This window comes from Sphaeramia orbicularis, chromosome 5 (assembly GCF_902148855.1).
Source record: "Sphaeramia orbicularis chromosome 5, fSphaOr1.1, whole genome shotgun sequence".
Lineage (NCBI taxonomy): Eukaryota > Metazoa > Chordata > Actinopteri > Kurtiformes > Apogonidae > Sphaeramia > Sphaeramia orbicularis.
Window position 1 is genome coordinate 32,034,083 of NC_043961.1, and position 15,270 is coordinate 32,049,352.

At 36.9% G+C, this 15,270-nt stretch overlaps 1 protein-coding gene across 1 annotated transcript in view; it reads left to right on the forward strand.

Annotated features, from left to right (window-relative positions):
* Positions 1–11,764, forward strand: part of cacna2d2b (calcium channel, voltage-dependent, alpha 2/delta subunit 2b) — a 43,190-nt gene extending 31,426 nt beyond the window's left edge. Inside the window, exons 28-38 of the mRNA XM_030133578.1 lie at positions 2,119–2,217; positions 2,310–2,401; positions 2,492–2,539; positions 4,357–4,428; positions 4,678–4,830; positions 6,964–7,016; positions 7,271–7,326; positions 9,755–9,878; positions 9,979–10,088; positions 10,196–10,278; positions 10,382–11,764. Of these exons, the coding sequence (XP_029989438.1) occupies positions 2,119–2,217; positions 2,310–2,401; positions 2,492–2,539; positions 4,357–4,428; positions 4,678–4,830; positions 6,964–7,016; positions 7,271–7,326; positions 9,755–9,878; positions 9,979–10,088; positions 10,196–10,278; positions 10,382–10,477 (986 nt within the window). The 3' untranslated portion in view covers positions 10,478–11,764. The remainder of the gene's footprint in view (positions 1–2,118; positions 2,218–2,309; positions 2,402–2,491; positions 2,540–4,356; positions 4,429–4,677; positions 4,831–6,963; positions 7,017–7,270; positions 7,327–9,754; positions 9,879–9,978; positions 10,089–10,195; positions 10,279–10,381) is intronic.
* Positions 11,765–15,270: the final 3,506 nt, after the last annotated feature.

Genomic DNA, 15,270 nt, shown 5'->3' on the forward strand with positions numbered 1-15,270 from the left:
GTAGTGATTTTTACATCTTTTAATAACTTTTCATCTAAATCTCAATGAATGAGACCAAGTGTACAATGAAACCAGCTTTTTTTGTGTTGGTGAAATGTGACAAGAGCTGTGTCTATTGAGCCATTCCTCACCAAACTGGATATTTCTTAACTATCTTTCCCATCAACCGATACTTTCATGGCTCAAAAATGTCATCCTTTAAAATGACAACCATCATAAATGTAAATAATGACACAATTCAAATGAGATTAAAAAATTAACTTTTGGCCGTTGTTCATATTTTCTCTGAAGTTCAGTTGAAGATGCTGGACTTCTTTCTATATCAGGGGTGTCAAACATACAGCCTGTGGGTCATGACCGGTCTGCCAAAGGGTCCAATCTGGCCGTGGGGGGAATTTGTGAAAAGCAAAAATTACACTGACTATATTAACAATCAAAGGTGTTAAAATAGTTTTAGTTTAGACCAATTTGATCTGAACTGGGTTGGACCAGTAAGATACTCACAATAACCCATAAATAGTGACAACTCCCAATTTTTCTCTTTGTTTTAGGGTGCGAAATTACATGAAAATTTTTTACATTTACTGTTTGTCTTATTTACTGTCCTTTTAGAAAAATTGTGAGTAACCTGATCTCATGTGAACATTCAGGGCCGGATCTACTAAGATCCCATTTTGCGTGTATTAATTTGCTTGTGCAATCTAGAATTTTGTGTGTGGGGTTGAACCTCGGTTTGCAGGTGATTTACTAAGATTGCTTGCGCAAATATCAACAGGTGCAAAGTCTTGCAGACCACCCTATTTAAATAAGGATTTTGCATGCGCTACTGGAGACAATACGCTGTAAAAACTGCTCTGGGATATGACAGCATTAATGGGAACAGTGTGCTGAATGATCCAGATGCATGGAAATGTAACATTGGAGGAGTTTTGTCATAGAAGATATTGCATGACTGATTTCTTCATTTTGTTTTCATTTTAAAGGTGTGTGTGTGTGTGTGTGTGTTTGGGGGGGGGGGGGGTCGCGGGGGTTGTTGGATTGAATGACTGTCAGGCACACATAATTTTGTCACACTGTAGCCTAATGTCAGTGCATATTTTTAATCACAATCATCAGGAGTGGAAAAGAGTCCCGTAAAGTGTGTGTATGTGTGTATGTGTGTGTGTGTGTGTGTGGGGGGGGGGGGGGGGGCACGACAACGACGACGACATACATCTCAATTATTTTTTCTTCCGTCACTCCAAAAATGTTCTCACCAGGGTAAAAAATGTGTTTCCTGTATCTTGTTTCATCATTTCTTTGTCTCCTAACCACAGCCATGTGTGCGCAATTACGCATACAAACTGTTTGCGCCTCCTTTTCAGATGTGTTAAATCTAAACGCAGTTTCTATGAGCAAAATTGCTTTGGGGTTTTATAAATCACTTTGTGTGTGCTAAATTAATATATTTACATTTTCTCCTGCCAGCACATGCACAACTGCGTGTAAACGCCCCATATTACATATTCATTGTGGCAAATGTACTAACTGGATTCAGATGCGTTATTTTGCACCTTTGAAAGACACAACCCATATTGCGCACTGTTAGTACATCAGTTTGTATGTTTTTTTGCATGTGCAATGAGTTTGCACATGTTTTAATACACACAAACCTTTAGTAGATCCAGCCCTCAATGTCTTAAGAGAAGCAAGTGCATTTTTAACAATATTATGCCTATCACTAAGAGTTTTGTGCCTTTGTTGATTCACTGCGATTTGTAAGTTGTAATGCACACGTATAAATGATGAGCTGCGGCATAATATTATTAAAATTGCACTTATTACTCATAAGACATTTCAAATTGCTTATGGTTGTTAATGTTATTCACATTTGTTTAGTGGTAGATTGTAAATGTAAACATTTTCATAATGTAATTTTACTTTTTTCACTCTAAAACATTGAAAACATTTTGGAGTTGTCATTATTTGTAGGTTGTTATGTGATTATTTTACTGGTCTGGCCCGCTGGAGATCATATTGGACTGTATGTGACCCCTGAACTAAAATGAGTTTGACACTGCTGCTCTACATTATTTCAGTATCTTATCTACATACTGTACTCATCATGTGTTTGTACAGCTTTGGATGACCCTGTAGGAGCAGAAAACGGCACAGTTGGAATCCTTGTTAGTTCAGCTGTGGAGGTCAATTTAGGAGGCAAGCTCCTCAAACCATCAGGTAAGGAAAATTTCACTTTGATACAATGTCACTGGCATAAAGTTGAGCCCTTTGTTGTTCTGTTTGGTCTGACCCTATGAATCGCTCATTAGTGGTGGGTGTGAAGCTGGATTTGGAGGCCTGGGTAGACAAATTTAAGATCTTGGCCAGCAACGTGTCAGACAGTCGACAGGGTTCACACAAGGTACAGCACGAAGTTACTGCTTATGATGATCGTTATTCAGCCGATGAGACTGACCTTTAATATCATCTTTGCATATATTCTGTTAAACAGTGCGGACCCTCCAGGAGCTGTGAGATGGACTGTGAGGTGAACACAGATGTAAGAACCACTTATTCCACTGTCTTTTGCTGTAATTATGGATTTAATTTGCACATTAAGACACTTCAATTTGTCAGTTACTTGGAGGAGATTTTCATTCAGTTTCGAGGGCAGAACAGAGTGGTTTTTGCCTCTTCACACATAAGAGGAACACGGTGATGATCAAATAAATACACCTTACAATGTGAATGTGACTCCACAGTGTGTGTGAGTTGAGGTGTGTTTAGGATGAGTCACACTGTCAGCTCTACCTGGACCATGTTAAATATTTCACAATGAAAAATACCTTACCTTACCGACCTAGAAGCACAAAGAAAGCTGAAGACAAACAAACAGAAATGTAAAACACAGATATTATGAAACAATTACAAGTAAAACAAGGGAGGTTCAAAATGAAATAGTGAAAATTAATAAAATGTAATAATAATTGTATTTCTATAGGACTTTTCAAGGCACTCAAATTTTTTTCATCCATTATTCATTCACTCTCATATTCTAGCGAAACAGACTGACAATCCGCCAATCCTCTGACCACCACCAAACATTCATAGACCAGTGTGAGTGACACTAGAGGATTCAAACCACCAACCATCTAGTTATTGGAGCCACAGCCACCTGCAGAAGATACTGTATTTTTGCACAAGGATTGAGGTGCACTTAAAAAAAAAACGACAAGAGGAGAGAATGAACAAGTGGAATATTAACAAGAGCAAGTTGTCCATTTACCAAATAAATGGACAGAAAAACATTGATGCACTGTAAAAAATAACTGTAGAATTAACACCAAAAAGTTTTAAAATTGCAACATAAAAAAACTGTAAGTGACAATACAATGCAAAGTTGTTTATTTGAAAAGATTTTTGTGTTAACGATCGAATCAAATATAGTTGTAGTTTTTACAGGAAGAGTATGTGAACAAAACCAGATTTGTATGTAGAAATGATGTATTTCTATTGTTAGAAAATAAAACTGTAAATTGAAATACAGTGTGGTCCTGTTTAAACTGCAAGACCATAATGTTGAAATAACGACCTATTTGCTTATATATATATATATATATATATATATGTAAAAGTAAACATTTAACAATGTAACATTTTAAACTTGTAAATTAATGGGTTGGTAGAGCGGCTCGTCCAGTAACCAAAGGGTTGGTGGTTCGAATCCTGGCTCTGACTGTACATATGTTGAAGTTTACATGGAAGACACTGAACCCTAAACTGTTCCCAGTTGGACCTGGTGGTTTTGGAAAGTGCTTTGGACACCATGAAGGTGTAGAAAATGTGCTAAATAAGTGCAGTCCATTTACCATTTAAATCCAATGTTAAATCTACATGTTTAAAATGTTAAATCTACATGTAACTCCGCAAATATGTTTACAGTTGGATGTGTTTTTTACAGTATTGTTCTGAAAACCACAGCTGCCAGTTTTTCTCCGTAAAAACAACAGGATTTTTTTTACAGTGTGTCTACGTTTGTCAGTTCAGCTCAAATTTAAACTGATTCCAAGCAAATGTTCAAAAACTTAAAAAGAGCCTTCGATATTCGGATGGCTATTTCATTAGGAAATTCTAAAACAGATTATTCTTGTATATGTAAATTACAGCTGGATAAATGAATAGCAGCCCCAAAAAACAATGAAAAAACCTAATACACCTTTATGAAAGCCTTCCCAGGTGTTTTTTCAGTGACTACATGACTGATGTTTGTTTTAACAGTCTACAGGCGCCTTTAAAATGTCTTATAAATGCTGATGATGTGTTAAACTACAGAATGAATGGGCTCTGCGTTTGCTAACGTTACTGTGTCATCTGTAGGACCTCCTCTGTTATCTTATCGATGATGGTGGTTTTCTGGTCATGTCCAATCAGAGAGATCACTGGAAAAAGGTTTGTCTGTCTAATGATACATCTTCTTCCTCTCACTGCTGCAGAGGTTTCATAACAGATACTGAAGATGATGTAGAACTCAGTAGCATGTCTTTGATGTATTTTCAGTTGCTAGTCTTCTCATTAAATACTGTATTTGCTTTAAATGAATTAAAAATCCTATCATTTTCATTGTTTTCCAGTTTCAACACAGTGGTACAGTTTGACTTTCACACATTGTCTGTCTTTTCTTTTCACTCTTTCGTTCAGGTGGGTCTTTTCTTCGGTGATGTGGACCCGTATCTGATGTATGCCCTCTACAACAACTCCATCTACACCCGGCGTCAGTCGTTCCTTTACCAGTCTGCATGTGAACCAGTCAGCAGCAGCCACACTGGTGCAGCGCCCAGAGGCATCTTTGTGGTAAGAACCAGAGTCAAACCAGTAGACTTTAGATTATGGACTGGTTGTAATAGTGATGGTCTAAAGGCAGAAATCACCAAATTTTGGTCACTAACAAAGAAAATTTAAAGGAGTGATATTTTGCTTTTTTTTAATGGGATTCTGCATTTCAAAACGTTTCCCTGTGGTCTACATAAACTATAAATGCTGTGCTTGGGTCTGAATTCTTCATTAACTAAACTCTACAGGTTCATCTTTGACAATATTTTTGAGTAATGACACCAGAAAGGTAATTTTGAGCACTGGCCCTTTAAATGCAAGCAAGCCACTTCACGCCCCGCCCCCTCCAGGTTGTTGACTGCACACTCTGTCCTGTTCATCCCACTTGTGTTCATTAATACAACCAACAACTGAACATTTTAGGCAATCAGCTCAAAGTTTGGACATATTTTCAGTGTGGACTACAACCGCTGCTGCTGATAAATAATCATGTCGTACTCAGAGAAATGTTCCTCAGAAGTCTTGACCTTACATGTGCAAATGTTACGATGTAACTAGTTATAGACGTCACAAATTAAGAAGGAAATAAAACAGGTTGTAGAAATCCACTTGATTTTTGCCAAAATGAATATAAAGATAGCTTTGCAGCACCTGGAGGGTTCAAATTCAAACTTTTTGAACTATTAAGGTCCAAATACACAAATAAATGAACCAAAAACTAATAAAAGTGGGTTTAGCAAAATATAACTCCTTTAAGTCAAGAGTGCTAGTTGGGTGTAGTTTACAAGATGCATCACTGGTTCAAAATTCAAAACCGTATAAATTAATGAATGAGTTTTACTCTGAGCTCCACCTCTACTTCAAAACACTGTCTGTACATCAGATTATATTCACTTTTCAGACTCCTTCAAGTGTAAGATTCGTATGTCTATCATATGAATTAGGGATGCATCATTACCGATACGAGTATCGACATCGGCTCCGATACTCAGTGTGTGTACTCGTACTCGTAAAATATATCCGATACAAATGCACTGATACCACTTATGGCCGTTTGACATTCACAGTTCAGTGCAGCAGGTACGTGGCGGTGGAATAATGTGTGGGGAGTGTGAAGAGTGTGGAGATTTCAAAATAAATGATGGTGATAAAAGTAATGCTGACTGCAAGTAACGTTAAAGACAGACAGATACGGACGCAATGTTCTGTCCGTCCTCTGCGTACATTCTATCTGTTTTCCAGGTGCTGGCGGATGCGTACCTAGAATGAGAATACCAGCGGGAGTACGGAGCGGTGCGGACCACCGCCAGCGGAAGTGAAAACGAAACGTATCGCTCATTTCTCTTTTCTCTACCTGCTGAAGCTAAGCTGTTAAACCTTACCAGTGAAAACGCTGTAATATTAGTATCACATTAGTGTTGCCTCTGTCGTCTCCATGTTTGTTACTGACTTTCTTCTTCTCAAAAAACTTTACTCTTCTTCGTGGTATTCGTCCAGTATGGTTAATTCAGAGTGGTGCCCGCTGGTGGATTAACTGAGAAACGTTCATTCCAACACATTAAATGTCAGTAGCAGCACTTTGTTCCAGTCAGACTAATTACAACGACAATAAAGCACATTTACAAAAGGAACTAAGACCTGGAATGGGATTATTAAATACTCGTATTGGTACTCGATATCAGCAAGTACTCAAATGTAAGTACTCATACTCGGTCTGGAAAAAAGTGGTATCGGTGCATCCCTAATACAAATACACATAATCCTATGCATATATGTAATAACACTCATGTATCTTGAAAATATTAGCCAACTAGCACTTTTGTTTTCCAATTCATCTGTTAAAGTACACTGTTGCCCATAAAATTGGAATATTTAGTTTTCCTCTTTTTAATTCTATTTATACACATCATTAATCACCTTTGACCAGATACAATGATACAGACTAAGTCCCAGTTACACTTTATCTACCAAGAATAAATCACATTGTCACAATCACTTCATGAGAAGAAATAAATATATTTCAACGTGATGGGCAATGGTGTATGTAAGATTTAGCACTTGCCATCTCTGAGACAGATTATTTCCAGAACATTATATACTGGTCTAGTTTGTTGTTTTGATGCTAATGATTTCACCACTGTGTCGTCTCTGCAGCCATCCATCGCTGACGTCCTCAGTTTGGCCTGGTGGACGTCCACAGTGGCATGGTGAGACTGTGTGTACTTTGAATCAGGTGTCACCAGCAGCATGTGAAGTGTGGTTTAGAACAACTCCAACTGTGTCCAGACTTCTACACATGAAACCAGGGTTTTTTTGTTTGGGCTGTGCAGCTGCTGCACTGCACCCTCTTATTTCCAGCTCAGTGTTACTGTAACTTTGACGTGAGGTCACTGTTCATTCATTGATCTTTCTAGAATGAACTAGACTCTTTAACAAGGTGCAATCAATCACTTTTTTCCAGGTCTGTGACCCAGCAGCTACTGTACAGACTGGCCTACAACAGCTGGCTTTACCAAGGTGAACATGAGCTTTATCACTGTGTGTGTGTGTGTGTGTGTGTGTGTGTGTGTGTGTGTGCGTGTGTGTGTGTGTGTGTGTTAACATGGGTTGATGGCTTCAGAATTGTTTGAGACTCTATACTTAAATACTGTATCTACAATTCTTTTACATTATTTCCGTACCTCACTCTAACTCTAACCATCAGCAGTGTTAGAAAAGTTACTTGTCAGTTATTAGAGTTCAGATTTCTAGTTAAACTGTATAAATGTAACAGGTAATCTAAATATTTGTTAAATATATTTACAGTAATACATAGAGTATATTTACATGCACACTATTTCACTATTATTCTACATTTGACCATATTCTCAACTTGACACGTATATAGAAGACCTTCCACTTGGAGATTCCAAATTTCCTCAATGCAGCATTTTCTGATTCCTACATGTGGAATTCATTAATATTATTTTTGTTTTATGAGGAGCATTTGGACATGTTTACAGCACATTCAGAAAACAAGTGGTGGCAGGCACAACAAACCCCACCCCTCACATGTATTGTAGCTTATTTTGGCATCAATCCAGATGATGTCATCATGTCAATGCGTGTGCTGATGTCAGCATAGACATAGACAACATAGACAAATTTCAGCCATTAGAAGTAAATGGGAAGAAGAAAAAAAGATATTAAAAATTCATACAAAATGTGAACTTTGACCTACTTTTCCTAAAATGAAATGACATCTATTCTGGGTCACTGGCAATCTAGAAACCTAATTTCATATGAATTCAACCATTAGCTTTACTGCTACAGACATTTGAAATTTCGCCAATCATAAGTAAATGGAGAAAAAAAAGATTTAAAAAATTCATTAAAAATTTGAACTTTGACCTACTGTTCCCATGAATTGAACCAATAGTTTTGCTGCTAGAGTGTTAACAAAGAAACAAACAAACTGAACCAAAAAAAACCAAAACCTCCCCTTCGGGGGCGGAGTAATGAATGTAATTTCAAAACATAAGCCAATTCAAAAACACTTATAAGAACATGTTTTTCACAAGATATAGGGATGAGGGTTATGAATTGTCACCATATGTTCACTGTTGTTTATGCATATATTTCCATCTTGAGTTGGTTATTATTTGTTTATTTATTCACCAGCACAACTAACAAAGGCATTGGTAATAGATTATATGTGTATTTGTATGTGTGTATGTGTATATGGATGAATGAGTGTGTGTGTGTGTGAGTGTGTGTGTGTGTTTGTGTGTTTGTGTGTGTGTGTGAATAGATATATAAAAATATAGAGGAGCAATGTAAAAGGAAGAGGGACATATATTATTAATAATATTTTAGGGAGAGGGGGTGGGATTAAATAAGTTGCACTTCTTCCCACCCCTTTTCGGGCATGTAAATGGAACTATTGTGCTGTTCTTCTGTCTGAGATTGTTATGATTCTTGATATTTGTATTATTATGTATGTTTTGCTAGTTTGCGTATATGTTAAATGTCATTGCATGTTTGGAATAAATCACATAAATCACATAATTTGCATGTTTTACTTCAGGGTTGCAGGCCTCTGTTTACAGTCAGCTAGAGCATAGACCACAAAAAGTCCACATTTCTGATCAGAAAGAGAAACAGACATAACATTATCAACAGGTTTATGGATATAAGCAAATATTGAAAAGCTGACCTTTTTCTAGAAGGTGTTTGAAGGAACAAGTGAGGATGGCTTAGTCCACAGCGGACCATCTCCCCCCAGTGGAAGACTTTTAAAAACATGTTAAATCAGTATAAATCAGTGTAAACAGCGTATTTGGAATATTATCTTTTTTGGAATTAGGGAAAAATGGATTATTAGTGTGCATGTAAATGTAGTCAGTGATTTAATTGACAGATGACAGATGCTGAAAATGAAAACAAGAGAACCACTCAACAACAAACAACACTCATTTTGAGAATATACCCATGTTCTCTAAAAATCTGCCAAGCAATGGCATCCCTGCATGGTAAAAGAGAACGAACAGAATTGTACCTATAAGATTTTAATGAAAAGAATATACACTGTTGCCTATAAAGTTGGATTAATTTTGTTTACAAACACATTCCTCTTTTTATCCCTATTTATACACATCAGTAATCACCTTTGACCAGATGCAATGATTAAATACTGAATCAGTAGCACTTTGTCAAGAATAAATCACATTGTCACAATCATTTCATGAGAAAAATAAAAAGTATTTTACTTAAAATTTACATTGACATTATTGTTTAGATATGTCATTGTAATTGTAAACTCATGTAACTAGTTACTACCCAACAACCCCTGAGCTACTTTGCTGAATCTTTTTAAAAGATGAAGTTAAAACTTATATAATTAGATAAAGAGAAAATGACCCTTAAAATGCTTTGCAAAAATTCACATTGTATGTGTGTCTTGTAGATGACGTTCTGGTGGACGGTTTCGAGACCAAGGAAAGCAGCTGTGTGACCATCCAAAGCCAGTTCTATTTCACAAACACCACCAACTCCTACAACGTGCTGCAGGACTGTGGAAACTGCTCACGGTGTGTGTTTTCTCGAGATGTCAGCACCATGCGTACGCTACTTCTCCCAAATATGTTCTGTACAAATACTTGGCTAAATATCCATCAATGTCTCCCGCAGGCTGTTCCACGCGAAGCGGATAGAAAACACAAACCTCCTTTTCGTGGTTGCTGAGACGCTGCCCTGTAGCTCCTGTGAAATCGAGAGGTTGACCCAGGTCAGGACAGAGTGTATCCTTCTAGTGTTCACACACATTCTGTTTGTGCTGATGGTGGACATCTCATCGATCATATGTGGCAGTTAGGTTCAGTCCCCTCCCTTAACTAACAACAAACAGTCCAGGAGGAGAATCCGTGTGAAGTATTGAGCAACGCTCGATATCGTAAAGGCCCAGCATCCTGCTTTGACTATAGTGCCTTAGTAAGTAGAGAGAGTATGGATTTACTACATTTTGATGATTTCCTGCTTATTTCTTATGAACCCGGTGTGGAAAAGGTGGATTTACTTGTCATTGTCGTTACAGGAAAACACATCAGAGTGTGGACGGGGTCATTTTCTGCAAGCCTCCATAGGACTCCTTTTCTTCGTTCAGCTTTTTCGGCCTCTCTTTCATCTCTGACATGTGCATACACTCTAAATGACATCTTTCATCTCTTTGGGTTTAGGCTCAGATCTACTCAAGGTTAGATCAAACAAAAGCTGCACATTTCTTCATTTTTGATCTACAAAAAGCACACAGCGCATAGTGCTGGAAAAAAAAAAGCTCTTCGTGTTTATGCCTTATTGCTTATGCATCTGTTTGTGTTACAGGGCTCAAGTGTTGAATATAGAGGGAGAATGTGTTAAGTGTGCATGCTACATAAACTCAGACACATATGTTTGAAATATTGGCTGGTAATTGACTGGAGAAATACTTTAAACAAGCTCATAGATCGTCTGAAATAAAGCACAAACATGGTGGGGATTGACATTTGAGAACAAAACCCTAAAAAGTCAGCGTATTTGTAATTGTTTTATGGAAAATACACCACTTCACACATTAGCAGATGCCCTACTTTTACACAAAAGTGCTCAGTGATACAGCTGGGGATATTTTGGGATTAACTAAGAGGCGTAGCAGCATTATGAAGTGCAGATGTCTTATTGCCACTTTCTGAATATGCTGTTTTACGTGAATTTCCAGCTGCAGATTTGGTGTTTTTTTACAGCTGCTGAGTAAATAGAGCCAATGTACTTTTCTGGTTTTACATTGTGCAGGCCACACATGAAGCTACTCGCTACAGCATGAAAATGTACATAAATAAGATGAAAGAGCTGCTGACTGAGCGCCGCAGACTCCCACCTGTCGTTTGCACAGATGTTGCTTGTGCTTCCGCTTTTGTTGGCTTTGTAAAATTCAGATTGAATCTATCTGCATCATCTGCATGTCTGGTCCCAGTAGATGTCTTCACACAAACATCTACAGCAGTTTTTAGATGATGGTAGATCTGGGCCTTAACCTCACATTTATTTCAGTGTCTTTCAATCTACGTTTGACCTTTGCCAAGACATTTTGAGTACTGTAAATTACATCGGACGACACACGACCCAGAATGATTTCCCCCCTGCCCTCTCAAATATGCTCATAAATCACTTAAATCCAACTGTGTTTTAGACAAAATTGAATAGAAATCTTTTAGTTCTCAGAGCACTTTGTCAGAAAAAATATCAGTATGACTGAAAATACCAATGTTTGACCTCAAGCAAGATTTTGTGACTTTTCGTAACACATATCAGCGATGAAACTATGTAGTCTTAGTCAAATACAAGGATTGTTAAAGTCAGAATAATTTGATGAAATGCTTCCACAGATATTTGCTACAGTTATGAAGTGCTTCCAGTTCAGTATGAAGTCCGTGAAATCAGATAATAACAGACCAAATCCATCAAAGTTTAGTAGATTTGATGTGTTCTCTGCCGATCACATGACACTAAACAGCTCTGAGGATTGGATACTCCAACAGTTATGATTAACTGAAGAATAATTTTACTTTACGTGTCATCTCTGTCGGCTAACAGTAGGAAACTAATGTTAATCTAAACATGTGACTTCATTTGTCGAACTGATTGAAGCTCTTCGCTCCTTTTTGTGTCCTGTATTGCCCCTACTTGTCAAAATTGAATTTATGCACTTATGTATGCTTATGTATGAGGAATGTAGCTTCTGAAAAGCTTTCAATATTATCAATACGTATGTTATCAATATGTGATGCTTTTAACCCTCTGTTGACACGGGCTCGATGCCTCATTGACAGTGATGATTCACTGTGGGAGAATGTTTAGATTTCATCATGCATGTGTAAGACTTTTGATAAAAGTATGAGGCTTTAATGATATGGTATGTTTGTACAGTTAATATATTTCATTTTTAACGTAAATATGACTAGAACTTGATTTTATTATTATTATGATTATGATTATGATTATTATTATTATTATTATTATTATTATTATTATTATTATTATTATTATTATTATTATTATTATTATTATTTACATCTGAGTACATCTGAGTTATTAATGGTTAGTGGCACAAAACAGAATGGACATTTTTTGAATTTTTATAGACAAAATGTAGAAAATAACCTCTATTTACAGCGCAAATTATTACAAATTGTATTTTTTTTAATGTATACAATGACATAAATTAAGCACAGCTACAGGACACAGGATGTGATGGTTTACACACTGAAGGTATTAATATAACAAGTTGCCAAAATGAGTTTGGGTAGATGAAGCAGTAGCACAAAGTTCCCACTGTTGATTCTTGATGAATGAATGCTGATGAAAACGTTTCCCCACAGTGATTTATCAGCCCCCTGATGTCGCTACAATTTGATCTGCTTACAGAGGATATGGGAATATTTTTAGAAAATGTTTTTTGAGAAAATATTTATAAAATGCTGTTTTTCTCCATCTGCCTGGTGTTCTACCCAGCAGTGCCTTGTCGCACTCACTTTGGATGGCAGGAACACTGAGATGCAGGCCATATATACGAAAGACACTATTGAACTTCAAGGGTTGACATGAAGCAACTCGAGAAGGACAACTCGGTCAGGGAACAAAAAGATGTTCTTCATGAACTAGAGAAACTTTACAAAGAGCGAAGCACAACGGTGTGTTCAGCAGCTGGCCTCCAGTCCTGTCATTTTATGGAAAAGATGTTTGTCAAAGCGGCGAGAGCGTACCCTGCTGCCCTTCTGCTAAGTGTTGTTTATCTTTACACTGTGGTTCAGCCTTGAATCAAAGCACTTACACTGTCCATTTTCATAGGTTTCTACTTTGTCTCATCTGCACTCTGAATAGTATATCTCTGAAGCCTGTCAGAAACATGTACTTTTCCTTTCAGACAGATTGAATCGAGTGAATGTTTGTGTACAGTAACTACTGTTGTGCATCTCTGCTGTACCCGAGCATGATGGGACCTGGTGAAGCAGATCAAAGCTCAACACTGTTTGGAGACCTCAGCAAAATACTGCTCTTAAAAAAAAAAAAAAAGAGAAAAAAAAAAGAGAGAAAAAAAAAGCAAAACAAACAAAAACCTGCAGTAATTACTTTAGGTCTTATCACATCATTCAGACCACATTGTTGTACATTGAGGACATTTTGTGAAACTCTTTCTAAACTAGAATATATTCCTACTGTTGAGGTCAGTGTTGTAGTTGGAAACGTTTTGTTTGAAATTACCAGTATTTATTTGCATGATATTTTGAACAATTTACAGATTTCTGTACATAGACTGATGGATATTTTACATTCCTTTAACACATCCAACTCTCCAGTACGATGGGGAGAAGCGAAGGTGCCCGATGTGGAGACTTTAGGTGATTTGGGGGCCTCAGAGCTCTTTGCTGGGTGTAAACAAATGAAAATGAAAGTTTGACTTCAGTGAAGCCTACAATATCTGTCAGTGTTTGTAACCTTTTGCAGCAAGAAAAGCACAGAGAAGTTTTAGAGCTATGAGCAACATACTGCCTGACTCAACTTTTGTCATTTATTTAAGAAAAATGTCCAACACAGGAAATGATTTATGCATCTGAAGGCTGTAGAATAAACAACTATGGCAGTGGCATGCATTTGAATGGATCGCCCTTTATAAAAGAATTTGTTTTAGTAATACATATAAATGTTGCTTAATTTATGAATTAACTGTTTAATTTATTCATTCATTTATTTATTTGAGTATTGTGAATAATATTTCTAATGAACAGAAAGGAACTGAATGTGTTTGATGCTTACATGGGCACAATACGCAGTTTACAACAAAAATTGCAAAACAGACAAAAAATATATATACCCTGTATGTCTATGTCCTTTTATTTACTGAGTAACAAAAGATAAGAATTTTTTTGCTGTAACTTTGCTTTCCATTTTGCTGACGTTGTCGTTTACTCGGGACAGTTTCCTCTCTTTGTGCCAGTCTCCAACGCCACCTCATTTTTGTACAGACGATGTGAAGCAGTCAGCAGAAGAAGGCAAACTTTGTAAAGATTTTGTCAGTCACATTACAAATGGATATTTAAATGTTTATATCTTTGGTGATTAAATGCTATTGATATTTTTCACTTCAGCTCTGAATTGTTCTTTTGTCTATTTTGATGTCCCATCAAACACAACTAATTGCTTATTAACATACAGTAGTGGAAAAAAGTTTTCGGACACCCTTAAAATTTTGAACAGTTTCAAATATGATTATGAAGTATTTGCAGAAACATCTTGTTTGTTTATTGGTAACAAGAAAAAATAAAACAAAACTCTTGACAGTTTCAACATATCATGCCCTGGATGTGTTTCATTATCTTGTTGAAACATCTAGTTTTTACCACATTAGAACGGTGCACATGCAGAAGGAAGCATGAAGGTTTGGAGAACGGAAGAGAACTTAGCAGAATTCAGTGACTTTAGAGCAGGGGTCTCAAACTCATTTTCCTTCAGGGCCACATTCAGCCCGATTTGATCTGAAGTGGGCCAGACCAGTAAAATAATAACATAATAACATATAAATAATGACGACTCCAAATTTTTGTCTTTGTTTTAGTGTAAAGAAAAAAAAACAGTAAATTCTGAAAATACTTACCACCAAAATTTAATCATTTGTTCCTTGTGCCAGTATCAACATTTCCTGAAATTTTCATCCAAATCCATCCATAACTTTTTGAGTTATCTTGCACACAGACAGACAGACAGACAGACAGACAGACAGACAGATAAACCAACGCCAGCAAAAACATAACCTCCTTGGCAGAGGAAATAAATAGATAGAAAAATTCATTTGGAAACTGCCACAGAAGAAGCACTGGGTCTTTATGGGTTAAAAAGGGGTGATTGTCGACAAACTAGAGTGGATAACTTTGGATACTACAACCTTAATAG